The 27,905-nt window shown below is 42.3% G+C and overlaps 1 protein-coding gene across 4 annotated transcripts in view; it reads right to left on the minus strand.

The window, feature by feature from the left end:
* The window catches only part of trim44 (tripartite motif containing 44), a 59,523-nt gene extending 35,025 nt beyond the window's left edge, over positions 1–24,498 (minus strand). Inside the window, exons 1-4 of one of the 4 annotated variants that reach the window (XM_031282601.2) lie at positions 24,259–24,498; positions 21,769–22,452; positions 19,649–19,726; positions 11,313–11,597 (exon numbers count right to left, since the gene is read on the minus strand). In XM_031282601.2, coding sequence (XP_031138461.1) covers positions 11,313–11,597; positions 19,649–19,726; positions 21,769–22,413 — 1,008 coding nt within the window. In that variant the 5' untranslated portion in view covers positions 22,414–22,452; positions 24,259–24,498. Of the gene's footprint in view, positions 1–11,312; positions 11,598–19,648; positions 19,727–21,768; positions 22,453–24,229 lie in introns of all 4 variants that reach the window. The other 3 variants (XM_031282598.2, XM_031282600.2, XM_031282599.2) reach the window with 3 other exon arrangements.
* Positions 24,499–27,905: the final 3,407 nt, after the last annotated feature.

Here is a 27,905-nt window from a genome sequence, read left to right on the forward strand (position 1 = left end):
GTTGTGTACAGGTGAATAAAAGGAATAGTCCCTACCTGAAGGGTTCATCGCTCTCCATATATCCAGTACATTTGTGTTATTAATGAACGTATTTAAAAATTCACTAGAGGCATTTCTTGGGAGTCTCTTCGTGGAGGACCTATCAAGATATGTGTCATAGTCGCCCCCTATTATCAAGTGTGTTTGTGAGATGTCTGGTATCAGTGAAAAAACCTTCTGAAAGAATATGGGGTTATCTATGTTGGGAGCATATATATTTACTAGAGTAAGGGAAATGTTGTGGATTTCACCAATTACTATAATATAGCGGCCCTCTTTGTCAGTGATTGTCTTTTTCTGTAAAAAGGGCACACCTTTTCTCAATAGAATGGCTGTACCTCTTGCTTTGGATGAAAAGTTTGAGTGGTAAACTTCCCCTATCCATTTAGCTTTTAACCTGCCATGCGAGCCACTCTTCAAGTGAGTTTCCTGTAGAAACATAATGTCTGAGGTCAGTGACTTTAAGTGGGTCAGAACTTTACTTCTCTTGACTGGGTTGTTTACTCCGCGTACATTCCAGCTGGAAAATGTGAGACCCTTCATCCCTCTGCTGTCATTGTTTAAACTATCATACATCAGGAATCTGTGATCAGTACAGTATCCGTAGCAGTAAAGCTGTCAATGGTGTAGGATTTGATTGAGTGGTCTTCCTGTCCCTCCCCTCCCCTCTACCCCAGTCCGTCCCACAACCGTTATCAAGGTCAGCCCAGTCCCCATAGTAACAAATGAAAACAAAACTACTCTAGCCAATTCAAAGTGAATGTGGCGCGAGTCTTCTTAAGGAAGTAAGTACAAATAAACCAGTAACTTAAGTTACTTCCTCGCACCTTCTGGTGGCCTGATGCTAACTCCTATCTGTGATCCCATAGCTTGGTAACTTATACAAATTTTTTAGATAGTTTAGTGAAGAGAAGAGAGTATGATTAGTTAGAGTGCCATAGTAATATAGTATCCATGGGCCTATAGCTAAGAAGGAAAACTGTAATAAAATGTTCCCCAGGGTGGGGATTCGCATTGTCTGTATAACAAAACAAAAAAAGCAAAAAAAAAAAAAAAAAAAAAAAAAAGGGAGAAATAGTTTAAACATGTATGACCAAAGGGTTAACTGAGTTGTAGCTCCAACCTTAGAACTGACATCAGAAACATCTGTAACAGTAATCATTACGAATTAAGGGAGGTAATAACACATTGGATATCTTTCAATAACAGTGAGCCATTTCCACACTTTAAAGAACTAGCAATTGTCAGGGCTCCTAATAAGATATCAGAAAAAGAAACAGTAACAGTGCAAACCTCAATCTGTATGAGGCAGGACATAACATTTTCCAATCATTCTTTTAATGAGAATGGCGGTTTTACAGTCAAATGGTGAGGCACCAGCTGTGTGTGTGTATGAGTGTGCAACTCACGTGGATAGGTGACAGCTAGTGTTGCGCTAGCCATAAAAGCTAACTAGTAAGCACCAGTACATAACCACCTCTCTGAATATCTTGATTCTCCGCATCAGCAGTGATTGCATCAGTTTAAGCGTCCTCCTGTCTCATTTCAGTCGAGCCGGATGCGGAGAGGCGTTCGGCATATTCCTCCGCTTTTTTGGCATCTATGAACGAGGTCTGTGTGCCGTTATGGGTTATCAGGAGCCTGGCAGGATAGAGGAGGCCGTATCTGACCCCCGGTCTGCCCCGTAGCAGCTCCCTGGTGCGGTTGAATAATGCCCTCTTTTTAGCCACGGCAGGCGGGTAGTCCGGAAATATTTGGATCCTTTTACCACCGTGGTAGAGCTGTTTCGCCGCTGCAGCCTTGCGTAGGATGTCCTCAAGCGTGTGGAAGTAGTGTAGCCTCAGTACAAAGGGTCTGGGTGGCTCATGAGGTTCGGGTCGTCTTCGGAGGGTCCGGTGCGCTCTATCAATGAGAGGGTTCTCATCCAGGGATAGCACCTCTTGCAGCAACCCGGCGATAAAGTCTCTCGGCCTGGGTCCCTCGGTCCCCTCAGGGACTCCGATGACCCGGATGTTGTGTCTCCTCGAGCGCCCTTCTAGGTATTCGCATTTCTCAGTTAGTTTTTCTACTTCAGAGCTCAGGCGGGCGACTTGACGTTGAAGTACAGTGACATCGTCCGACTGGTATGAGGCGGACTTCTCTATCTCTCCAATAGTGTTAGCATGCGAGGCCGCGGTTTTCTCCAGGGCCGTAATGGAAGTCTGCAATTCTTCTTTAGTTGTAGCCAACTCACCTCTCAGCACGGTGTACACCGTCTGTATACGGACATCGATAGTGGCGCATATGTCGTCTTTAATCTGGGTAATTTCATTTCGCAGCGCTGCAATAGCGGCCAGTACAGCCCGGTTTGGTGGGTCCGCCTCCTCACTCAGGTAGTCGGGCTCCACCATCTCAGTTGAGTCCGAGGGTTGATCAAGGCCTAATTCTTGTTGGTCGTTCTTTTTGGATTTTCCCTTTTTTGACATCGTTCTCTCCTTTTAGGTTTGATTTCCCACTTGCTTGTGTCTTCTTATGTCACACCAAAGCACTCTTAGGCGGATATACAGCAGTTTAGTGTATTAATAGAAGTAAAGTTACCGGAGCTATGTGAAACACGTCTCACTCCTCCATTGCTCAACAGCGCCCCCCAATGATCGATTTTATAATCGTTTCATCTGATCTGAGGCCGTATGTTTTGGACACTCGGGTGAAGAGAGGGGCAGAGCTGTCAACTGATCACCATCTGGTGGTGAGTTGGGTCAGAGGGTGTGGGAAGACTCTGGACAGACCTGGTAAGCCCAAACGGGTAGTGCGGGTAAATTGGGAACGTCTGGAGGAGGCCCCTGTCCGACAGACTTTCAACTCACACCTCCGGCGGAGCTTTTCGTGCATCCCTGTGGAGGCTGGGGGCATTGAACCCGAGTGGACAATGTTCAAAGTTTCCATTGCTGAAGCTGCGGTCTTAGGGTCTTAGGTGCCTCAAGGGGCGGTAACCCACGAACACCGTGGTGGACACCGGTGGTCAGGGAAGCCGTCCGACTGAAGGAGTCTTTCTGGGATATGTTATCCCAGAGGACTCCGGAGGCAGTTGCAAGGTACCGAAGGGCTGCAGCCTCTGCCGTGAAAGAGGCAAAGCAGCGGGTGTGGGAGAAGTTCGGAGAAGACATGGAGAAGGACTTTCGGTCGGCACCAAGGTGCTTCTGGAAAACCGTTCGCCACCTCAGGAGGGGGAAGCGGGGAACCATCCAAGCTGTGTACAGTAAGGATGGGACGCTGTTGACCTCAACTGAGGAGGTAATAGGGCGGTGGAAGGAGCACTTTGAGGAACTCCTAAATCCGACTAATACGCCCTCTATGGTAGAGGCAGAGCTGGAGGATGATGGGGGATTGTCGTCAATTTCCCTGGTGGAAGTTGCTGAGGTAGTTAAACAACTCCACAGTGGCAAAGCCCCAGGGATTGATGAGATCCGTCCAGAAATGCTTAAAGCTCTGGGTGTGGAGGGGTTGTCTTGGTTGACACGCCTCTTCAACATTGCGTGGAAGTCGGGGACGGTGCCTAAGGAGTGGCAGACCGGGGTGGTGGTTCCCCTTTTCAAAAAGGGGGACCAGAGGGTGTGTGCCAATTACAGGGGTATCACACTTCTCAGCCTCCCCGGTAAAGTCTACTCCAAGGTGCTGGAAAGGAGGGTTTGGTCGATAGTCGAACCTCAGGTTGAAGAGGAACAATGCGGATTCCGTCCTGGTCGTGGAACAACGGACCAGATCTTTACTCTCGCAAGGATCCTGGAGGGAGCCTGGGAGTATGCCCAACCGGTCTACATGTGCTTTGTGGATCTGGAGAAGGCGTATGACCGGGTCCCCCGGGAGATACTGTGGGAGGTGCTGCGGGAGTATGGGGTGAGGGGGTCCCTTCTCAGGGCCATCCAATCTCTGTACGACCAAAGCGAGAGCTGTGTCCGGGTTCTCGGCAGTAAGTCGGACTCGTTTCAGGTGAGAGTTGGCCTCCGCCAGGGCTGCGCTTTGTCACCAATCCTGTTTGTAGTATTTATGGACAGGATATCGAGGCGTAGTCGGGGTGGAGAGGGGTTGCAGTTTGATGAGCTGGGGATCTCATCGCTGCTTTTTGCGGATGATGTGGTCCTGATGGCATCGTCGGCCTGTGACCTTCAGCACTCACTGGATCGGTTCGCAGCCGAGTGTGAAGCGGCTGGGATGAGGATCAGCACCTCTAAATCTGAGGCCATGGTTCTCAGCAGGAAACCGATGGAGTGCCTTCTCCAGGTAGGGAATGAGTCTTTACCCCAAGTGAAGGAGTTCAAGTACCTTGGGGTATTGTTCGCGAGTGAGGGGACAATGGAGCGGGAGATTGGTCGGAGAATCGGCGCAGCGGGTGCGGTATTACACTCAATTTATCGCACCGTTGTGACGAAAAGAGAGCTGAGCCAGAAGGCAAAGCTCTCAATCTACCGGTCAGTTTTCGTTCCTACCCTCACCTATGGTCATGAAGGCTGGGTCATGACCGAAAGAACGAGATCCAGGGTACAAGTGGCCGAAATGGGTTTCCTCAGGAGGGTGGCTGGCGTCTCCCTTAGAAATAGGGTGAGAAGCTCAGTCATCCGTGAGGAGCTCGGAGTAGAGCCGCTGCTCCTTCGCGTCGAAAGGAGCCAGTTGAGGTGGTTCGGGCATCTGGTAAGGATGCCCCCTGGGCGCCTCCCTAGGGAGGGTGTTCCAGGCACGTCCAGCTGGGAGGCTGGGGGAAGACCCAGGACTAGGTGGAGGGATTATATCTCCAACCTGGCCTGGGAACGCCTCGGGATCCCCCAGTCGGAGCTGGTTAATGTGGCTCGGGAAAGGGAAGTGTGGGGTCCCCTGCTGGAGCTGCTACCCCCGCGACCCGTTACCGGATAAAGGGAAGAAGATGGATGGATGGATGGATATATCAATAGTGGATATGACCAAAAAAAAAATATACATATACATATATATATATATATATATATATATATATATATATATATATATATATATATATATATATATATACACACATATACATATATACATACATATATATATATATATATATACATATATATATATATACACATACATACATATACATATATACATATATATATATATATATATATACATATATATATATATATATATACATATACATATACATATATATATATATACATATACATATACATATATATACATATACATCTCCAGCGGAGAGGATGGATCGTTTAGCCAGCAGTTACATTTATAAGAATTTGTCCAAATTTCAAGATTCCCAGCAAACTTAGATAAACAGTTAGACTACAAACAGACAGCTTTTGTTTTAGCTTGTTTGTAAAAATTCACTATTTGCAGAGTAGAGCTGTGTTCGTGTAAAACAGCGCGGTGGACAAGAGTGGACTGAGCAGACAGAGCAGTTTGAAATATCGCTTTCTACATGTTTATGCCTGTCTATACAGGTGAGTGCATTGATAAGTATTGACTTTTTACTCACAGGTTTTATTGTAGCCTACTTACAGTAACGAGACTAGCGTGAGTTGATCTGCCCCAGCGGCCATTGGTAATGCTCTCTGTATCGTTCCCAGTCAGGTACTGCGTGTTTTAACGCACACACATCTCGGCTCAGCTGTGTGTGTGGAGCACAGGCATCGCTGTGCAGAATCCTGGCATGTGAATAGAGATGCAAATACAGGGGCTGGGTTTGTGCTCTACCTGTGTAATGTTACCTGCTGTAAATGCTTGAAATGCTAAATAACAGAAAGCATTTTTTCCTCTTCACATTTTCTGAATTCATGATTATTCTGCAGGCCAGACTAAACGCTTTGGCGGGCCGGATGTGGCCCGCGGGCCGCCAGTTGACGTTGCCTGCTTTAAAGAAAGGCAACACTGCACTGTACTTGAAATCACCGTCATGTGCTACAGCCAAACTACTTGGTATACCATTCATATTCTCAATTGGTTTATTTTCATTCAAGAGGACCTTGAGCACAAGACATTCTCCTTTGTTATCTTTAATATTCTGCCCAGCACCGACTGTACTGGGACCTTGACTATCAGCACAAAGATGGCTGTGCCAGAAAGGGATTTTGACACTGTGTAACTAACAGCGGTTTGAAGACAGTGTGTTTGAGTGGCAGCACAGCAAATGAGGAGAGGAGAGCTGATGAGTGGAGGCTGCGGAGCACTGACTGGATGTCTGCCTTACGGACTCTTCCGATCTGGACAAATAAGCAGTTTCAAATATTGGAACTCAGTGAGATTCTTCTTGGTTTACCTTGTCAAAGACTTGAATAAAGTCAAAAGATAATTTGTGAAAATCAGAGTGCAAAACTGGCATTCACCAAAGAAGCTCTTTGATTGGTTGCTGTAAGGCTGTTGCTCTTTCAGTTTCGCCATTGCTTGGTTGGTTAACTGACCTATAACAGCAGCAGGTGACATCATTCTATTAAAAATTAATTATGTTGCTGGGTAAAAATATTTTTGGTGGATAGATTTTTAGTCTACCACCCTTAGCCGGTGAGCCAATAACTGAACTGTACATGGAATATCATAATCAATAACTCACTTTATTATTAAGTAAGTTATTGCCTCATTTTAGGAAAATGCCCTCGTATTTAGTATAACATTTGCGTAATGTTATCTTTTGATCAATTCCCCTGGAGAGACCAAAATCACCATGAAGTTAGCATACTAACAAGTTGAGGCCCTGCTAATGCCTTGGTATCTGCGCTAACATTATCATTAATAATAACAGGGCAGTCATTCTCAGATGGTAGGCTAAATACTAAAAGTACACAATACACAGCATTGGTATAACACTAGTCCATGTCTTTGATAATTCTATGTAAGTGTTGAATTAGTAATACACACTGTATTTCTTTGATATTTGATTTGATTGCATTATATTACAACACTAAAAATTAAATGTTGATATAGTCCCAGTTGTGTGCTTTATTTTCATTTGGTCCAATTAAAGTGTTTTTATTGCCACTGCCCACAAAATGAAAAGAAATATGCTGTTAGAAAGAAGCTGACGGCTATGGAGCTTAGTTCCGACTGTTATTACCGCAGTTTCCTTTAAAACAGTATACAAAAATCATACCTTCGTGGCTAAAAAATACTATATTCAACACTTCTTATATTACATTATTCACATGGCCTAGGGCAAGTGAATCTATAAGTGCACACATACACACTCAAACTCTCAAAGCTACTGTAAGAAAAACCTAGACTTGTGTGTCTGCTATGAAAAGATGCAACCTGAAGCTGCTCCATTCATAATTTAAAAACATTATCAACTCCATGGAATGCTGTGCCCCGATCAAATGAGCTTTATTTCAAAAGTGTGCAGTCATCTCCCCCTACAAAGAATATGTTGGTGCACAGCTCAGTAGAAAGCAATTAACGCTAACCTTCCTTAAAGGACGATTCCGGTGCAAAATGAACCTATGGGTTAATAACGTGTACTGAGTCGAACGTTCTCTGGGACATGTTTTCATGCTAATCGAATGTGTCTCTAGCTTTAAACAAGCTACCGCAAAACCGGTGGTTACCTGCTAACGCTAGCTTTCGGGGCACTTGGTAAATCACTATTTTCTACCACTAACAAGAGAACTTTGTAAGTGTATAGATAGTTTATTAAAAAGATAGATTATAAAGACTTACAAAGTTCTCAATGCTTCGGTTTGCATGTAGGGACCCTCAGTGTGGTGCTATTTTGAGCCTTGTTAGTGGTAGAAAATAATGATTTAATAAGTGCCCCGAAAAAGCAGCATGTCATAGGACCTTTAAGTATTCTATGCAATGATCTACAGTATAAGGAATACCTACCACAATTCATTAGTTGAGCCATAATATTGAAAATGGAGAAAAAAGTAAGTATAACATGAAATTAGTAGGGCTGTCAGCGTTAAGGGCCGACGTGATGCGATTCATTTTTTTTTAATCGCATGCCGCCATTTATTAATTTATTTTACACTTCACTCAGCTTTGCGTCGTGCCTAACAGGGTACTATTTTGACACCGTTACTTATCATCAAGCTGCCACTTCCTCGTAACAACACATCCTGCTGCTGCAGGCTTTCCCCTTATGACGTCATAAAGGGAAGATTCCAGATTGAGATTCCATCTGAGCTTTCATTTTCTCAAAGGCGGAGCAGGATACCCAGGGCTCGGTTTACACCTATCACCATTTCTAGCCACTGGGGGACCATAGGCAGGCTGGGGGAACTCATATTAATGTTAAAAAACCTCATAAAGTGAATTTTTCCTTTAAAACAAAACTATTTCCCAACATACATTATATTATAAATAAACAAAACTGAAATAAACTGCAAAGGGGACAAAGTCTTTACACTGAGCTTCATCTAATTTAAATGATAGAGCCATTGGGCAAAATCAGCCTCCAAGGAGTTCATTGGGACCTGGGTCACGACTGAGTCCACTGTGTGGTTTATTATTTGGGCAGCAGTTTAAAGGATGGGTTTTATGCAGGTGAGAAACATGTTACATTATACTTAATCTATTCCACAGGCTTGCTGTTACATGGCTGCAGTATGTGAGCTTGATATTCTTACAAAGCAGCAATCGCTTTTCTGACTTGGCTGTGAAGCCGCTGGTCTTTTTTATTTTTTCTTCCAAAAAGTGCTGGAGGCTATGACTGGGCCTCTCTGGCAAACAGGATTAGGTTATGCTTTGCAGAAGGAGAACTACACAAAAACCAAAACAGCAAACAGGGTCAACATATTTAAATATGTATTTCCATTCAAACAAAGCTGAAGGCAATGGCTTGTGTCAAATCACCTCATATCATGGTTTCATTCATGGGTTTCAAATCCCAAACACTACTTCATAACTGTACAGGACTTTTGCAACAAGAATGACTATAGAATATACACTACTGCAGCTTTTGCTGGTGGTTAATCGATTAGTAGTCTAACACAAAATGAAATCTATTAAGAATATAGAGTAGTGGTTGCTTTTCTTCTTTTCATACATTGTACACTATTGTTTTGTGACTGCTGGCAAGACAAACCATTTGTGTTAGCTCTAGCAATGTGAGATTTGTCATTTTTTGAATATGTAATTAATCAAAACAATTATTGGCAGATTAAACTAAAATGTTTATTGTTTCAGCCCTAGTATCATGGACAAGGAGTACCTAACCCTACACAGTTCTGCAGAACTGTGGTAAAGAGGCAAGTGAATGATTGTATAGTTCAATGTGCCATCTGTAGACACTGCCATTATAAGGCAGACAGATTAACACCAGATAGAGTGAGGGAGCAAGTGGGAGAAGAAACGTTTGAGCCAGTTTTTCTTTGGATCCATGAGCCTCTCTGTACATCGTAAATGTTTTACAGAGGACAGAAAATTGCTGCAGGTGTTGGTAAAATTCACTTCAAGACTACGCAGCCCAACTCACTTTGAAATAATAATAAAAAAAAACATCATTGCTGGATAAGTAAACTGCTGAATAAGCCCCCTCTCTACACACACACACACACACACACACACACACCTCTCCTGTGACCATACATTTCCACATAACACTGCCCACTCCAGCAATAACTAACACATGAGAACAAACAGTGTAACCATCAGCATTCAATTAGGGCCTTAATGAACTTGGCCCACCATGGATTCATTTCTCAGCTAGAAAAGCAATCTGCACATCAGCCACCACCATTACTGCAGCCTCGCTGGTCCTGTGCAGCATCACTAGGGAACACTCAAGCCTCTTTTCCTGACTGTGGTGATGGAAGTATAGAGAGTGACAAATGGACCAATGGGATGTTTTAATTTGGGATCTATACGCAGTAAAAGCCTCCAGTTTCATGTTCCAATGAGAGATGAGGGAATTGAGTGCTGTCGAATCTGAAGTGACCTAAGTGCGTTGGCATGGCTTGTACTTCTGGCTGTGTTAATGTGCGTGTAAATGTATATGAATTATGTACTGTAACTGCACACATGCTTCAGTACTTTGGCATGAGAACCTGACTCTGAGTGACGGACTGGTATGTAAAAAAGAAAATACTACAAACACTGTAGTCAGAGGACACAAACACAGTTACACTTCAGTGTTTCCCACAGATTCGAAAGCAATTTGTGGCAATTTGTGTGTGTGTGTGTGTGTGTGTGTGTGTGTGTGTGGGGGGTGTAAGAGTAATTATTATTTATTATAAAAAAAAAATGAATAACGACACGCAATGTGCGGCGGCCGGTGCTGATAGTGAGGCGCACCGCCACACATTAGTCTATGTGTGGGAAACACTGCACTTCTGCTTCATCGGCCTACAGCTCAGTACATCAGTACAGATGTATTTACATTTAACTACATGTATCACAGTGACATAGCTGACTGTATGAAAGGAAAACTGCATTTCTCTACATGAACATAATTTTCTCCCAGATAAATACAGCTGGTCTCCACTTTAATTTGGAACAAAGCTGTGTGTAGTGGCACCTGTTTACCATATTCATGTTTGCCATAATGACTATGGAGCAGATGCCACAGTCACTACAAAGATAATCCCTTAAACTGAAGGCCTAGGATCCATGGCTGTAAGCATCTGCCCTGCTTAGATGTCTTTAAGCAAAGCACCAGGTCCTTACTAGCAAGAAGTTAGGCCACATCACAAGCAAATGAAGACAGGATGAGGTGCCATTGCCTAAGCAATGTTTAGAAATGGTAAATAATAACTATGTGCAGCATGCACTGTGCAGTCAGATACACACAATCAGCAACATAACAGCTTTCTGCTGGCTGGAAAATTGTTTTTAGTTGTTAATTGATAAGGCAATAGTGCCCTGTTTTACAAGGCTGTTCTTAGTAACAACTTTGGCAACGGACCATTTAAAGTTTGCAATAATTAATCTTTGACACTTTGACTTCGACACTTTTTCTGACGTTTTCGTCTCTTTCATCAACACTTTTTTCTCTTTTTCAATGTTTCTGGCTCTTTTTTTGACGTTTAACGCTTCTTTTCACTACCATGTACAAACACCACTAACACCAACGTATTACCAGTTTTACATTTACTACATTTTTGGAATTCATGGTCAATAAATCTCATTCATAGGACATTATACCTAATTCTTGAATTAAAAAAGCAGAAATTATGAATCATTTAGACTCATTGTTGTTTTTTTTTTCAAATGCAATTTTTTTTTTATAAATTTAAAAACACACCTCACCCAACATCGCTTAGAGCACCTTTAACATTTATTAGCGATGGATATTATAAAGTTAGGCCGGTTCTTCTCACCTGCACCCTGTGGGCTGGTGCTGCTGCGAGTGCCTGTGCCGCCACAGCAGGACCCAACGCCTCAGCCCGCTCCAGCAGGCACAGCTGGTGTGTGATGTTGTCCATCTCTTCCTGCAGGCGCTCGGTTTCCACGGAGATCTCGGCGATTTTCTCAGCAGCGGATGCTGTCAGGAACGCCTCTTTGAGGTCAACCAGATGAAGGGTCCTCTTCTCCTCCAGACGCACCAGTTTGCGGAGCTCGTCAAACTGGCTGTTCACATACGCCTCCAGCTCCTCTGTTGACATCTATGAGATGATGAGGTACAGGAGACAGAGAGGGAGAGCGCATGAGTGAAGGAATGAACTGGGCGGATTGAGGCAGAGGAAGTCCACAAGTTACCAAGATGGTATGAGATAAGGGGTGGGAATCACCTTAAGCCCCACGATACGGTACTATCTCGATATCTAGTCATGACACAATATTATTGTGTATTCTGCGATACACTGCAATTTATTACCTTTTTCCCCAACTTCAAATTATGTCCCCAAAATAAAACGTTGTCAACATCTGTTTTATCTAAAAATATATATTTCTCTGTTTGCTTATCTCACTTCAATTGTATTGCTGCAAAATGGGATTATGAAGCAGACTGACCAAAAAGTTAAATTCTCATATGCAATTTTATACATTAAAAGATTGATACTTGGCGTCCATGTGTCGATACAGTATTGCCACGAAATATATCGCAATCCTATGATGTATCGATCCCCCCTACCCCCCACCCCTAGTGTGAGATACTGGGCTGCCGTTTCAAATTTACCAGAATGAACTACTTCAGCGTAGGTATGAAATATTGAAATGAACTCAGAAAACAGAAGCAGTGATAGAGTTGAAACTCAAAAACAAAAAAAGTAAAAGTAGAGATGAGACAGCAGTAAAATTGTAAGGGTATAAATTTAACATCCAGATGCGAAATAGAGAAATGCATATGGAATGACCGCAGGCGCAGGGCCACACAAAGTTCTGTCTTTTGTGAATACTATTTAAATAAGCCCACTGGTCTCTGTCATGCCACAGCTAACTGATAGGATGAAGACGATCCCCTGTAGGTAAACTCCATGCATCCCATCTGTAGATAGAGACCTCAGAGGCTCTTTCTACCACAGCAAGCCATCTGTTTGGCTTTCAAGGCAACTGAACAGCTCACTAAGATAACCTTCCCTTTTCCCCGACAAAGCTCTCTGTAGCTAGGACTCATTAGTAAAACATCTCAATAAACAGACGTCTCCCTACAATCATTCCCACTGAGATGGCTCCACCTCCAGCACAGAAGTAAAACTATCCAAAGTCACTCGTTAGGATCTCTGCTCCTGAATATGTAATAAATGCTTCAATCCACGAACAGCTGCTCGGTCTTGCCTCTTCCCCTGAGCAGAACTTCACTCGCATCCTTTCCATCTATGTTATCGTGTTTCCTCTCAGCCTTCCTCTGCAAGGAATCATCAGTCTTTAAAGAGGTTGGCAGAGCCACGGCGCCGAGGGGCCAAAAGTTTTATCGTGTATATGCCAGTTCTGCACAAGCAATCAGATTCTCCAATTTGGCCATTAAACCAAGCTCAAGAAGTAACATTTTTAATTTACTTTCTTTGTATGAGCAGAAAAAAAAAACATGCACCTTGTTCATTCAGATACATAGCTAACATCTAATTGGAAAGCAAAGAGTCGCTTTCTCTTTCTGCTTCACCAAAATCAATACCCTGAACATATGTCTGTTGAAATAGGAACAACAGACTGCAACTGCCTTGGACTAGCAACATGTTCCATTCCTTGTCCAGAAACTCAAGTGAAATGTGTCTGCCAATGTGAAAGACTGGAGAGAATGAAGCATCGTTTGCCTATGCCTTTGGAAGTTCTTATACTTTAAAGGTGCAGTAGGTAAAACTTATAAAACTAGCTTTCTGTCATATTTGCTGAAACTGACCCTATGTTCCAGTAGAACTACATGAAGCCGGTAATTTAAAAATAAATCTGGCTCCTCTGGCACCACCTACAGCCTGTAGTGTGATTTGCAAAAATCCGCAGCTCCCTGTTCAGATGCACCAATCAGGGACGGGGGACGGGGGGGAGGGGGGGGGGGGGGTCTAGCTGTGTGTCAATCACTGCTCATGCACACACATTCATTCGCCCTTGTGGCGAGAGGGGCTTAGGAGAACGTTTTGGGCTTTAGCAGAAAGGGGGGAGGGACTGAGAAGTTGTTGATGTTCAAATTTTTTGGCTAAGACCTACAGCACCTTTAACACGCAGAGCAATAGAAGGAAGTGCTCAGATGTAATAAATCCTACGAAATTACAATATAGGCTGATTAAATCTTCTAAAAGACTCATTTTCTTAAATGTGAGCAGTGAACACTTAAAAATTAAAGACGTGACAAGGCATTTACAACCTCATTTCATAGTGGGACATTTAATGCTAAAGCTGTTGCTCATGTTTTGATGTCTCCTTGGTCTAAGTTGGCTCTGATTGAGGACATGATGGATCAACATATTTTTATTTAACATTGAAGTCCAATTCCCCTGCAAATCTAAATAATCCTTAATAATCCTCAAATATTCATTTTTAAAAGCTTTAACATCTGCTCGGCATCTACATTTATAATCAGTTAGCCAAGTGGAATGTGTCCGTCTGTCAGTTTGTTCAATGATATAGGCTACAGTATGACTTAATTAAAAGCTAGCAGTAGCATTAGTTACTTCATTATTAATACCATATCAGGCATAGCTTTAGCATTCAGCTACCACCATGAATACTGATAAAGTTAGCCTACATTTTAGCAATTTCTTTTATATAGCTAGTCTATCAATGACTTAAAGCCAGACTATGTAACTTGACATTACCATCTTCTTTTTTAAATAAAAAGTTGAATTTATGACTATTAGCTTATGTTAGCAAAAGTTACATATATATTGCGGTGTGTCACCACCAATACCGAGTCAGTTCGCTAATTCTACTCTACTTGTGCTGCAAAAGTTAAATAATGGGGCCACATTTGTGACAACAGATTGTCACTCATCAATCATGTATTCAGTTTCATTTCACTTTACATGACATCATTTTAACTACACAAATAAGTCATTCAGTACATACATATTAGTTAAAAAGAACATCTGTATCTGCATATTCTGTTATTTTGGGGTCACAACAAAAAGGAGAGAAAGCAGCATAAATCATAAAGAACAATGCTATGAAAGAGCAAAGCTACAACATGAATAGGGAGGACAGAATTGCAACATCTTTAGTGTCTGTCATCAAACGGACACATTCCATCATATCACCACATCTCCCAATCTCCAGGATGTCCATAGAGCCCCCCGCCCTCTCAGAGTCCCTGTGGCCTGGGTGGCAGATGGGAGGCATGATCCTGGATCAGTGCTCTTTGTGTATGTGGAGCAGGAGCCCTCTGCCCTTGGACCTTTCAGTCAGAGTTTCTCTGAGAAAGTATCCAGCTAGTGAGGAAGGAGCATGCATGCGTGCTAATCTTCATTTGCACTGCTGCAAGCTGAGGACACGAAATGAGGCCTTGGGAGAGACAGCGGCACGCTGCCTACAAGGGCAGAGTTAGAGCAAGGACGGGATGAGAGAGAGACAGCACAGGCAGAGGAAAGACATCAGGCTAGCAGATTGAGAAAGCTAATTTCTTTTTCAAGCAAAGGTAGGACGTTAGGCAGGCAAAATATTTTTTCTTCATGTTCCTAACATGCCGTCTTGTATTGTCGCTGTAGAACCATTCTTATCTAAGAAATTCAGGAATGAAGGTACTGCAAGCAAATGCTAAAAAGGCATGTCAGTTCAGACCTCATATTTGCAACGTCATCGGCAGGCATGCCTTGTCTACCCAAACGTTCGCTTTAACCAAAAAATGCCAACTTGAATCTTGATTTCATTATTTTATGGACACAAAACACGATGGTGGCATCTGTGGCTTACTAAAAATAAAATACTTCTTAGAATGTCCACTAACACTTTACTTGATTACAATCTAGAAATGCACTCAAATAGAATTAAGTTAACACAGTAGTGTACTTTGTGCCTGGCTACAAAAAAAGGTTGTGCAACTCATTAGTGCTGATGAAAAAACTGCAGAAAAAAAAAAAAAAAAAAAAAGCCCTTGGGAATTGAAATATAGCCGTGTGTTTCGCATTACTTTGGTGAGACATCAACAAAAATATCGAGAAATATCATAGTAGCTTCAGCCTTTAACGTTAACCTTTTCAACCGCACAGACACATCAGTGGGTCCATCATTACAAAGGCATTTTGCAATTTCTTTTTGACTCCCTAGTCCTAGATTTAAGTTTCAACAGACACCATATGTGTTATTTGAAATTACATATATTTCTTGGATGTGGAATATTTCCCTAAATTTAAGCATCATGCAGCTTCAATAAAGTGATGAAAAATGCAGATGCGGAATATATATTTTTAAATTGGCATAGAGAGACGAGGATGTTTTTATCTAACTTTGATGCTTCTTAAGTGGAATGTTGGGAGCACCAGAGTTCAAATGGTTAACTTTCTTTGAAATCCGAGCCAGTCCTGCTGCTTATTCGGAGGTCTGTGTTGTGTGATGCTTTTTTAAAAAGGCTTAAAAAGCATTAATAGAACATTAAGAGTAAATGGATTTGAACTGTCCTTGCCCTTGGCAATAGTGGCCCTGGTCCAAGTGAACACTACTCTCTCACGCTCTCTTTTATCTCTTCCAGAAATTAGATTCTCCAATTAAACCTCCAACAAAACACAGCCAAACAAGTTCATTTGAAAAACAGCAGCTCTCCAATAGTCATATAAAGTAATATAATGTGGGGAAGTAAGGGAAGTTAAAAGAGGGAGAAGAAAAATGAGAAAGAAGGCCTTTGGTTTTATAATAGCAGTTTCAATATCCAGCACCTTTTTATTGGTTTTGAGTGAGGCAATGTCAGCCAAGCAACTTTCTGGGGAATGATACAGAGTAATTCAATTAAAATGCTGTGAGGGGAGATAGAAAGGGAATGACGGCCTTAAAGAGCAATATGAGAATGGGTAGAGAGAGAGAGGAAGAGAGGGAGGAGGAAGGAAAGGACGAGGAAGAGAAGGACAAGAAAAAGCAGGATGAATAAACCTAACAGCAGCAGCCAAGTCTTTTCATGCCTCAGCCTCGGCTCCCTAAGACAGCTTTAATGTGTCTGCTGCTCTTGTAGATTTCATGAGGCAGGGAAAATGGATGTAGCTACTGCACACACATACACATTTGTTACTGGGCTGATGTTGCCATGCTGCTTTCAGATATCCGACTCCTCTCTCTGTAGCTGCAGAGAGCGGCTCCACAGACGACGGTGCGTCCAAGACGACACCCTGCCCCGGCACAAAGTGAGTAAATAAAACATGAGAGCGAGATAAGTATGCTTACTACTTGCTGTCCAGGTCTGAAGCCACAACATGCTTCACGTATCATTTCCAGCTCTTTGACAATCGGTAACGCAAGCTGACTAGCTGAATGTCAGGCAGCAATCTAAGCCATCTACGTTACTTTACGCCTTTGGTCCTCCATTAATATGTATGCCTCCTCAATGTTTTTTTTTTTTTTTTTTTTTGCATTATATTCCATTCCCCGGTGGAAAATGGAGATATGAGCTTTGAGAGATTTAAAGCTGCACACCTGCAGCAAAGTACATAATTAAGCAGGCTAGATTTAATGAGCAAACACCAGCTAAGGGTTAAATGCACCCTTCACCTCCGCACAGACAGCTGCTCACACATCTTCCTCTCTGAAGTCCTTTAGAGACGTCGATACCACGCAACTTACACACACACACACACACACACACACACACACACACACACACACACACACACACACACACACACACACACACACACACACACACACACACACACACACACACACACACACACACACACACACACACACACACACACACACACACCTTTCCTCACCAGGAGCAGTCACTCTGATGGTCGCCTGTCATGCATAATAAGAAACGTTGACATTTGAGAGTGCAGAGAGGACACACCGACAAATACACACATAATGGTCTCTTGAGTGAGCAGGTAAGGGTTTCGCCGAGCACACTGCACCTCTACAGTGGAGCAGCACAAGACTAAATGTCCAGGAAGTCCTTGGGGCAGCATTGATATTTCAGTATGATAATCGACATGAACTTGGGTGGGGTGCCGGCTGCCAGTAAAAGTGTTATCTCACGCAGGCCACTCAAATTAACCTTCTACATTATGCCACTGTGCTTAGGTCACATCTTTGCAGGTACTGAGCAATGCTCCTGTGTGCCACCGCACTCCAGTGGGTTCAGACTAAGTATTATAAGCAGAGCATAAGGCAGAACAGGCGTTGCAGTGGTGGTTGAGAGAGCAGCTGCAGCCGCTGTCGACAGTAAGTAGCTGAGACCATAGCTGAGACCTGATCCTGTCGCTCACTGTTACATCTCTCAATGCACAACACGCAACTGTCTGAGGTCAGGTTTTATTTTCAGAGGCAGAACATTCCCCGACTATGGCATCTGTAATGGAAATAAAGCCACTGTTTTCAAGGTTGACCTGTCAGGAAAATTCGGTTTGCAGCTTTTGTTTCGGTTGCTATCAAGAGAGAGGCGACTGTGCGAAATGCACCAGGAAGACTGCTTTTCTGACGGCAACCTGGTGAAGGGTTAGACAAAAATGTTGAAAACGGGTTTAGATAATTCCTACCGCTTGTGACCCTTATTTCATGTCTTCGTTTCACATGACTGACTGAGACAATCTGAGTGGCACAAGCAAATTCTTGTCACTTTCCCCATCCCTCAATGACTACCATGGGATGTACACAAGGCTGCACAAGTGCCATCAGTAAATAACAAACTGAGGTCAACCTTGCTGGCATTATTACAAAGGGGGGGTGAGTGAGTGAGTGAGTGAGTGAGTGAGTGAGTGAGAAAAGATGTAAGTGAAATATTTCTACACTGCAATGCAGTCAAATACAACAGTCCAGTAATAAATACTAACTTTGTGAATGTTAGTACTGATGCATCATGATGGTCATTAGTGAGTAATGAGTTTAGTGTTATATTGGGCTGCACTGTATTTAAAGGTGTCTTTAATATTTTGTCCACCTCATTTATTTATACAAAAGGGGTAAACATATTAGAACCCCCTTACAATTTAACACAGTATATACATTACAGCCACTCTCTTAGTCCTAGATTGAATACAATGGCTTTTTTGTTAACTTAACAAGTTCAAAAAGAGTTTAAAAACAGCCACAGGGTAATCTTTATGTCTCTCTTACTTTATGCATGACTATGACTATATAGAATCAATTTGAAAATACAACTTCTGACTTAGCACAGAAGTGCTGAGTCAAAAAAGTGACATCGGCTGAAGCCTGACAATGACATGACTCAGTAATCACACAATGATGCCATCACTTAGACTACGCTTCAAGAAGAATTATATCTGCAAAACCCCAATAGGCAATGTGCGATCTGTGAATGGGGCGGCATGATAAATATATGGATTGAAATAAATGGCTCTCGTGTTTACTACCCAATGCCTTTATGACATAATCTCTTTCTAATCCCTTTTTATCTCATTCTAGACTGCTGTGTCTCCACTGCTGTGTCTGCTGTATATCGCTGCAGGGCTTTCTGCTGTACCCGCTGAATGAGAAATGAGTAATAATTATAATAATAATAATAATACATTTTATTTAAAGCGCCTTTCATGACACCCAAGGTCACTTCACAAACAATGATCAAACATCGTTAAAATTATAGTCATCTCATAAAAATAAAATAAAAATAAATAAAAATAAAAACATTAAATAAAATAAAAAATATAAAAAAATAAAAAATAAAAGTTAGTCAGTCGGTCCATAAGTAATAAGTAATGACTTATTTTTTTTCCAAACCTTACCAGAAACTTAAACAACTAGAAAAAAACTAATTTAGATTTTGTGAGAGGAAAAAAAAAATAATAATCACACATTCATGATCTTCAAATCAGATTGTCAGCTTCGTAGTTAGGAAAGTCACGAACTGGGGAAACTGAAATATACAGAATTGCACAAGATGATACGAAGAATAGCAAAAAATTGATCTGCAGGGCTGGCTGAGACTGCTGTCATTGCTTGCGAGGAGGACAAGTCCACCTTTTGTTGCTGCAGAGAAATTCTCATTTCATTTGATGAGAGCTCATTTCTAAATGAGAACAGTTGAGTGCAAATCCTTTGGGGTTTTCTAAAAATGGCCCTTACTGTATAACTCGCGTTTAAGATTCGAGTCAGTGTTCTGTGTGGAGGAGTTTGCGCTCACCTCGGGGTTGGTCCACTTGGTCTTGATCTTCTCACCCATCTGTTGTGTACAGCCCAGCAGGTCGTAACCTTGCCTGCTCTACGGGTGGAGCAGACAAACACACAATAAACACAACACTCTGGCGTGGAGCACGCCACTACATAAAACACAGCACGTACACAGAGTTGCTCTGTTATTAGTTCATTGTTCCACTGGTAGTCATTTAGAAGAGCACCACCAAATTAACGTATGCTTTAATTATCAGTTTACAACTCTATGGAAAGAAAGACTGGGCCCGAAAAGCTCAGGATTGATAATGTGACAATATTGTTTGCTTTGCTGTTTCTAGAAGATGTTTACACTAGGGCTGTCAAACGATTAATTTTTTTTAATCGCTGAATTTCTATAGTTAATCGCGATTAATCAATTTTTACCAGTGTATCTTGATTGGGAATCAAATGAATGCAAGGAAAGTTACTTTATGAACTTGATTTTAAGATTCGTAATTATTTATTTACTGTAAACAAAAGAAAAATGTGTGAATCTGTCATTATTGCACAATTCCTCCAAGTACCTAACTAAAAAACTAAAAATCCCTATCCTTACCAGAGTCAATATAGTGTTTAGTAACTCCTAAATAATGTTGATTACTCACTGACGTCCAGTGATCACCAGTTAATGAGACAGCGTTTGCACATGCCTGCAGCAGCAGGATGTGTTGTTACGAGGAAGTGGCAGCTTGATGATAGGTAACGGTGCTGCAAAGGGTCAAAATAGTAGCCTGTTAGGCACGACGCAAAGCCGAGTGAAGTGTAAAATAAATTAATAAATGCCGGCATTCGATTAAAAAAAATTAATCGCAACATGTCGGCCCTTAATCGCATCGCGATTAACGCGTTAACGCTGACAGCCCTAGTTTACACACAACAAATGCCATGGTACATCCTTGACAGCTCCCCAGTCAATCACAGGCTACAATTTTACATAAGCTTTGACATGTTACATGCTCAGAGCAATGTACAGCAGCAGGAAATCATATCACTACACTGGGAGATAATGGGTTCTTTCACATGAATACACTGACACAGTAAGCAGGATAAAAGCTAGAGTAGGTTTAGAGTAAATAATGTGGCCTTCGGCTGTGTGTGTGTGTGTGTGTGTGTGTGTGTGTGTGTGTGTGTGTGTGTGTGTGTGTGTGTGCGCGCGTGTGACCCTCTTTGTCTCTCATCAATCCATATGTGGCCATGATGTAAAAGTAAGGCAGTGTATTACACTGCTCTACTTTTGTTTTTTCAGATATTCAGCCACAGGGTAAAGGGCAAAACTCGTGCTCTGTAAGTTACAGTCAGCACACCACGTGCGTCATTACTACTGTAGCTAAATGCACCGGAGTTGTGATTCAGTTTATTTTAGTGTTCACAAACAAAACCCTTGACTGTTCAAAAATAGGAATCCAAAACTAAGTCCTGTTTCTGAGGACTATCACACCTCTGCTAATTGGTCCTAGGTTGCAAAAACACAGTGAGTCCGAGTGCGTTCAGTGGGCTGAGAACATCTGACTCTAAACGGTTCTATAATCATCACAAACACTATGCTCTGCAGAACTGAGCCCATAGTGATAATGGAGTTATTCTCAAAATCCAACTGCATTAGCCCAGCTTACTGGACCAACTGCAATGCCGCACAGAATGAGTGAATGGTGACTCCATGGACCTATTTATTATACCTGAGGCAAAACGCCATCTGGAAATGGAAGAGGGGTGAAGCCATGACTGGCGGCAAGCCAAACGGACAATGGGATATTCATAATGATTCATTTCCATTTCACAGCTTTCATCAGAATTATTTATGTGGCTGTGCAATTGAATCAATTTATGAATGACGTCATGTGGGTGATCATGAGTTACACAGAGCTCTTACAGAGCCCTGGTGAGTTGACTTTAAGACTACAGGGCCTACAGCTATTGACATACTACTTAAGACTTTTAAATGCAAACCAGATAGACGCTGCTCCGAATACGTTATGTTATACGTTACAGAGCCGCAGATGTTTTGATTTAGTACAGTTGAAGGCATACAGTAAATCACACACAGAGCCGTTTCACCATACATAAACCTGCCATGGTAAGTGTGTGACTCACCTTCTGCCACACGTAGGCCTCATGCAGGGTGATGATCTCATGCTCACGGTGCTCACCCTGCACGGCACACACCACACAGATGATCTTCTCATCTGGTTTACAGTAGAGTGATCCTTCCTGTCCATGCTCCTTGCAGCGCAGTCTCTCTACTGTCACAGTGTCCCTCTTCCCCGCTTCTCTGGCAGCCACGACCTCTTGCCCTGCTTCTGCACCCTCAGCTCCGTCACCCAGCTCAGCCTTCAACTGTACACCATTCTTGGCTCCTTCTCTTTCCCCAGCATCACCACTCTCATCGCCATTAGCCATTGCTACTCCGAGTGGCGCCATCTCCTGATTCACACCCATTCTAGCTGCCCTCTCAGCGCCTGCCACATCCTCAGCTCCATCTCCAACTCTGGAGCATCTGTTTGTGCCGAGTCCATTAGCTTGTGTCCCCTCTTGGTTGTAAGGCATTATGGGGTGATGTGTGCTGCTGGCATGTCTGTCAGCATGGACAGAACAGAAGGCAAAGCTGCAGGTGTGGCATACTTGTGTGGCCGGTTGGGCCTCGTCAGGCTCGCACGCATCACATAAGCCGTCCATCTGCGGCAGCTCCTCGTGTTTCAGCCCCATAGCTCCTTCCTGGGGTTCCCCTTCGTGGTCCATGGTGGCTGATAATAATTTTGGAGATAAGATACGTAAGTCCTTATAGGAGACACACAGAGTAGAGGACAGGTTATTAATAGCTGTGACCTTTTGTGAACAGCTCCTATATTTGCAGAGGGGAAAGTCCAAGATCCTCAGGACTAATCCCCCCCCTGATAGAATATCCCACACCAGATGATGTCCTGCAAAGTCCACAGGAAACAACATCCAGTGCAACACTATCACACGAGCTACAAAAAACACACACATCGTTTTGCAAGGAGAATACACACAAAGACCCCATCTGCAGTCACGGAACAGTCTTTGTGTACAAACACAATGGCCCAATCCCAAAGTCCGGACTCACAGACTCACGGACTTTGGTGCGCGTTCTCGCGAAATTCGTAAGGGCTTAGGGTTGTCCCGATGTCGAATTTCAAAGGGCGTGAGGGTTTGAGTACACACTTACCGAGCCCTTTCCGTCGGTCTGCATCGATGCAGACTAGGGTTGGGCATCATTTTGATTTTAACGATTCTGATTCCAATTCCGATTCTTCCTTTCGATTCCGGTTCTCATCGATTCTCGATTCCGATTCTTTGAGAGGTGGAGTTGAAACGGTTCACATGCCTATTTTCACAAATAAGAGGAATTTTGAGTCAATGGTGGTTTGCAGTATTACCGCTTTTTCAACATAAAATAAAGCCCCACTAGAGCGCTGCTTACTGTGCTCCAAGGCTGCAACACAACAAGCACCTGGCCGCTTCGGAAACCAAAACTTGCGCATATTAAATTGGGAAGCGATGATCAGATTTGAAACCAAATCCTCTAAACGATTCCAATAAATAAACGATTCCGATGGAATGATAATTTTTTAAACGATTCCAAGTAGGAATCGGTTCTCGATGCCCAACCCTAATGCAGACTTCGCCAAAGGGAATTACCCACAGTTCAAAGCGTTGTGACGTTTACTGCGGAGACCATAGGGAAATCCGGCAATTACAAAAGGTAAACAACAGCACGACACACGACCACGGAACACAGACCAACCTGTTGTCCAGCTTGTAAAACAAGAGTTTGAAAACATTTGGAATAGTGCCAGTGCCTTGGCCGTGTGGAAAGCAACAAACTTAAAATGAAAATTCCCAAACCGGCAAGTGTCAGCAACATCTTTGTTATTAAACGTCGCCAAGGTAACATGTGATCTCGTGAAGTGCTGTCCCAATCCCATTTATACCTATCTGAGCCTATGTGGCCTCACACACTCACTTAGCACCTGAGATCAATTAAGTCTGTGAGTCTTTAGTTCTTAGTCCTCAGGGCTCACTTTGGGATTGGGCCACTCTCTTTGTTTACTGAATGGCAAACAGAAAGTGCTGAGTACAGCTGTACACTCAGCATGACCCACCACCTGCACTCTTATCTCACCTCCCTCTACACGTCATCAGGCCCTAACCTTTACATGTTTTGTTCGTTTGTGTCTTTATGCCCTCTCGCCCTACTTTCAATTCACTCTGCGGGAGTGAAGCTGAAAGAGTGAAAAGAGACCATGGTGCATGCCTTGTTTACAGAACACACACACAACTCTTTTTTCTCTCTCCTCATTTTCTCTCTCCTCATTTTCTCTTTCTCCTCGGAGCCTTCCTCTCCTGAGCTATGTGTGTGTACTCCACTGCTGACATAAACAACCGGTAGAAGAAGGGCTGCAATACAGATACAAAAAAAAAAAACGTCCCCTCTTTTACCACAGCTCTCTGCTATTTCTCTGTCTCACACAATAATACAGTGCTTCCTCACACAAACACACAGGCATTTTCTCCCTCTCCCCGTGGGGCTTACCAGTTAGCATCTCACTGCAGTGTACTTACTCGTATGTGTCTTTCTCGCCTTATGATTTCCTGTCTAGGGTAGCTATGTTTTGGAATAACGTTAACGTGGAGGCAGTGAAGAAATTAGCTTGACAGCTAACTTCCTTAGCACAGCCGTTGTGCCTTGAATTCTATTAACGTTACTGAGCTGTCGACTGATCTACTTTCACTTTACAGCTGAAAAGAGGCTCCAGCTTCGATCATAGACTGTATTTACTTCCTTATTTGTCTGCTTTTTTCTACTTCCTGCTTGTAGTCTCCTGTGTGTATGAGAACGACAGAGGAGAGACACGCAGAGGCTGGAGAGAGAAACCCCGTTTGGCAAGCACTAGCTACAGACAGCGACACTCCTCACCGGAGGCAGGTACAGTAGAAGGAAAATACTCTTACAGTTGAAATAAGTAGCTAACGTTAACTTAGTTGTTTCATGGGCGAGCATTAGCTAGTTATTTTCAGATTTAGTGATATAATAATGGACGCTAATCGTGACGCTATGTTTGTTTAACTTTGCCCCCAGCTGTAAGCTAACGTTAATTGATTAAGCCATTCAGGTAACGTTACCGTCAAGTTACAGTCGGTCAGGAGCTAGCTAACGTTAACGTTACCTCAACTGAAGTTAACGTTAGCTAGCACTAACTGTAAAAACAAATTACATCTAACAAAAGCTTTTCTTCGTGTCACCACATTTTAAAAATGCTAATTAAAATGAAAAAAATAAATATATATATATATAAGTAATGTATACAAAACTCATCAGAAACCACATGGGGGGACAGTCTGCCTGAAACTCACGTTTGCATAGCTACATTGGATTCATATTAGCCGCTGTTTCCATCAAAAATAATAAATAAAAAACTTTAAAAACCATATCAGCTTGTTTGACAACACTGCAGACATTCCCCAAATCCTACATAAGATACCCAAACAATAATATTTATGGATTCCGTTCAGTGTACAGTACACAAACAAAGATGGTAACCGAAAAACCTTAACCATTTTAGTTGTCTTTATTTAGTTATTTTTTTGATTTTATTAAATACATTAAAAAGACAGTGATAATAACAAGTCACTCTCAGTTACAACTGAGAAGGGTCTGGTGTCAACCAGGCTAGAATGTTGCAGTAGGACACACAAATCATGACCAGTGCTCAAAGACCTGAAACAGGGGCGTGACTTGAGAAGGTTCAGGGCTTAGCCCGGACCCATTTAAATACACTGAATGCAATGCAAAATGGCGATTGCCTTGCTTACCTTGTTAACCCTCTATTGCATGGTGTTGCCATATGGCAACAAATTATTTTTCTTAGTTTTTTTTCACAATAAACAATATAAAATGCATTGTTTTTTGTTCAATTATGTAAATGGGTCTTTTATTTTGAACTTTCATATATTTGATGACATCACCTAACCAGGAAATCCTGTTTGCCCCTTACCCCTTTTCTAAACTTGTGCCACACATAGACTGTATATATAGAGCTGGTAAGTCCCGCACCTTCCGTAAAACCCCGCTGGACCTCAAAGTTGAAAAACCGTCAATGCAAGTGAATGGGAGAAAATAATTATTTTCTGGTCCCGTTTGAATTGTGCCATGAATGTGAACATATGTTGTCTGTGAATTTTTTATATAATTTTTCATGTAACGAGTTTGACAGTATATTGCATGATTCTTCGGCTAGCCGTTGTGGAAAAGACAAAACTAGAAAGACTACATGTCGCATATGTGACGTCACCCCATAACGCATTTTCCCTCCATAAATCACGGTGCGATAATCTATGAAGACAGATCGAGATGCCTGTGTGTTTTGTACCCAAATGTCACCATTCAAACAAAATGGGCTGTTCTTTTCTTCAGATTCCCGTCTGAAGTAAAAACTAGGAATCGCTGGATAAAACGGATCAGGTATGTGAAAATAGCAAACGTTGACTTACCCACTACTCTGCTAGAAGCAGCGAAGAGCTGTAGTCCACAAAGTGCTCTCACACAAAGTCTAACCGTATCAAAATTCTACCTGCTAAATTGAAGCATTCTTTACACGAAAAATTATATAAAAAATTCACACACAACATATGTTCACATTCATGGCAAAATTCAAACGGGTACAGAAAATAATTATTTTCTCCCATTCACTTGCATTGACGGTTTTTCCACTTTGAGGTCCAGGGCGATTAGCGGAAGGACTTACCAGCTCTATAATGGACCAACAGATCCCGTTGCTCTGGACGGAGACCAGTGAAGGATATTAGAAGCACTTTTCCAGTGAGCGCTGAGCGTTACTGCGCAGCCTCCAACTGAGAGAGACGACGTAAATGTGCCGTGAGCAACGTGTCTGAAAGTTGTAAGTCTTCTGGTAGCTGTGCCAAGAGAAATCTCAATCATTCCGAATATTGCAGAGACGGAGAGCGTAGGTATATGTAAGGAGATAACATAGGCACAGGCTAATTATTGCTAACTAAAATGCTAGTTAACATTAGTAATTAAACTTAAACAGCTAATAAAGTCTAAACTGCCTGCGAGCTTCTCCTGTACTATACGGTAATTCCTCTACTATGCGACAGTAAGTCCCGTGGTTATGACACAATCGTTAGCCTATTTTTACAAAAACGGCTGCTACGGAGCCATAACGTGAGATACAAGGTAATGGAGCCTTTTATACATTGTCGTGTTTCTTTAGAAATAAACAATGGACAAATAAAGTCTTTAAAGTGCCCATATTATAAAAAAAAAAAATCACTTTTTCTGGGATTTGGGGTGTTATTTTGTGTCTCTGGTACTTCCACATGCATACAAACTTTGAAATAAAACCATCCATGCTGTTTTGAATGAGATACGGTTTCTGAATGTGTCCTGCCTTCAGTCTCCGGGTGAGCTGTTCAAAATCTACACGGCTTTCTACGTAACTAGCCGAGACGAGGGGCCTAGGGGGCTAACCGTTAGCATGCTAGCTCATTCTCAATGGCAAAACACTGCTACAACACACACAAATTCACCCTAATCTACAAAATAAATTGTATAGAACTACTTACATGTCCCTGTTCTGCAGGTATTCCACGCAAAGTTGGAAGTGCCCCCTCGTTTAGAAGAAGTCTCCTGGCTAATCCTGCCTTGTACAGGCCGAAGTTGCAGAAACACCTAGCTAGCTCATGTAATCCTTACCTAGCTACTATGCATGTGCGACTGACAACAAAGATGTTACAGCAGTGAGAGGTCTCACTCTGTAGCTAAAACAGAGACCTGAACACAGGGTGAAAAGAGGAGCTGCAGCAATGTGCAATACAACAAAAATATGGTGTTTTTTGAAAATTAAACCATGTAAACCTATTCTGATATAATCTCAAATTACAATTATGAACCTGAAAATGAGCATAATATGGCCACTTTAGACGCTTCAGATGTAAAGTTATTCGCTGTCAAAGTGACATCAAAATGAATGGCAGTCAATGGAATGCTAACGGCAGGTGAGTGCTTGTTAGCATCAAAATGGCGCCATAGGAGCTACGGGTTGTTGACAGACGCTTACCCCCTTGGTGCCACACTGAAGCTCATGTCCCAGTATCAGCCAAAATGTATGCATGTTTTTTATTTTTTTATTTTAGAAGCATTTCTTTGAAAAAAAAAAAAAATTCAGCTGTTTTCTGGGGAAAGTAAA

The sequence above is a fragment of the Sander lucioperca genome, chromosome 7 (genome assembly GCF_008315115.2).
Source record: "Sander lucioperca isolate FBNREF2018 chromosome 7, SLUC_FBN_1.2, whole genome shotgun sequence".
Taxonomy (NCBI): Eukaryota; Metazoa; Chordata; class Actinopteri; order Perciformes; family Percidae; genus Sander; species Sander lucioperca.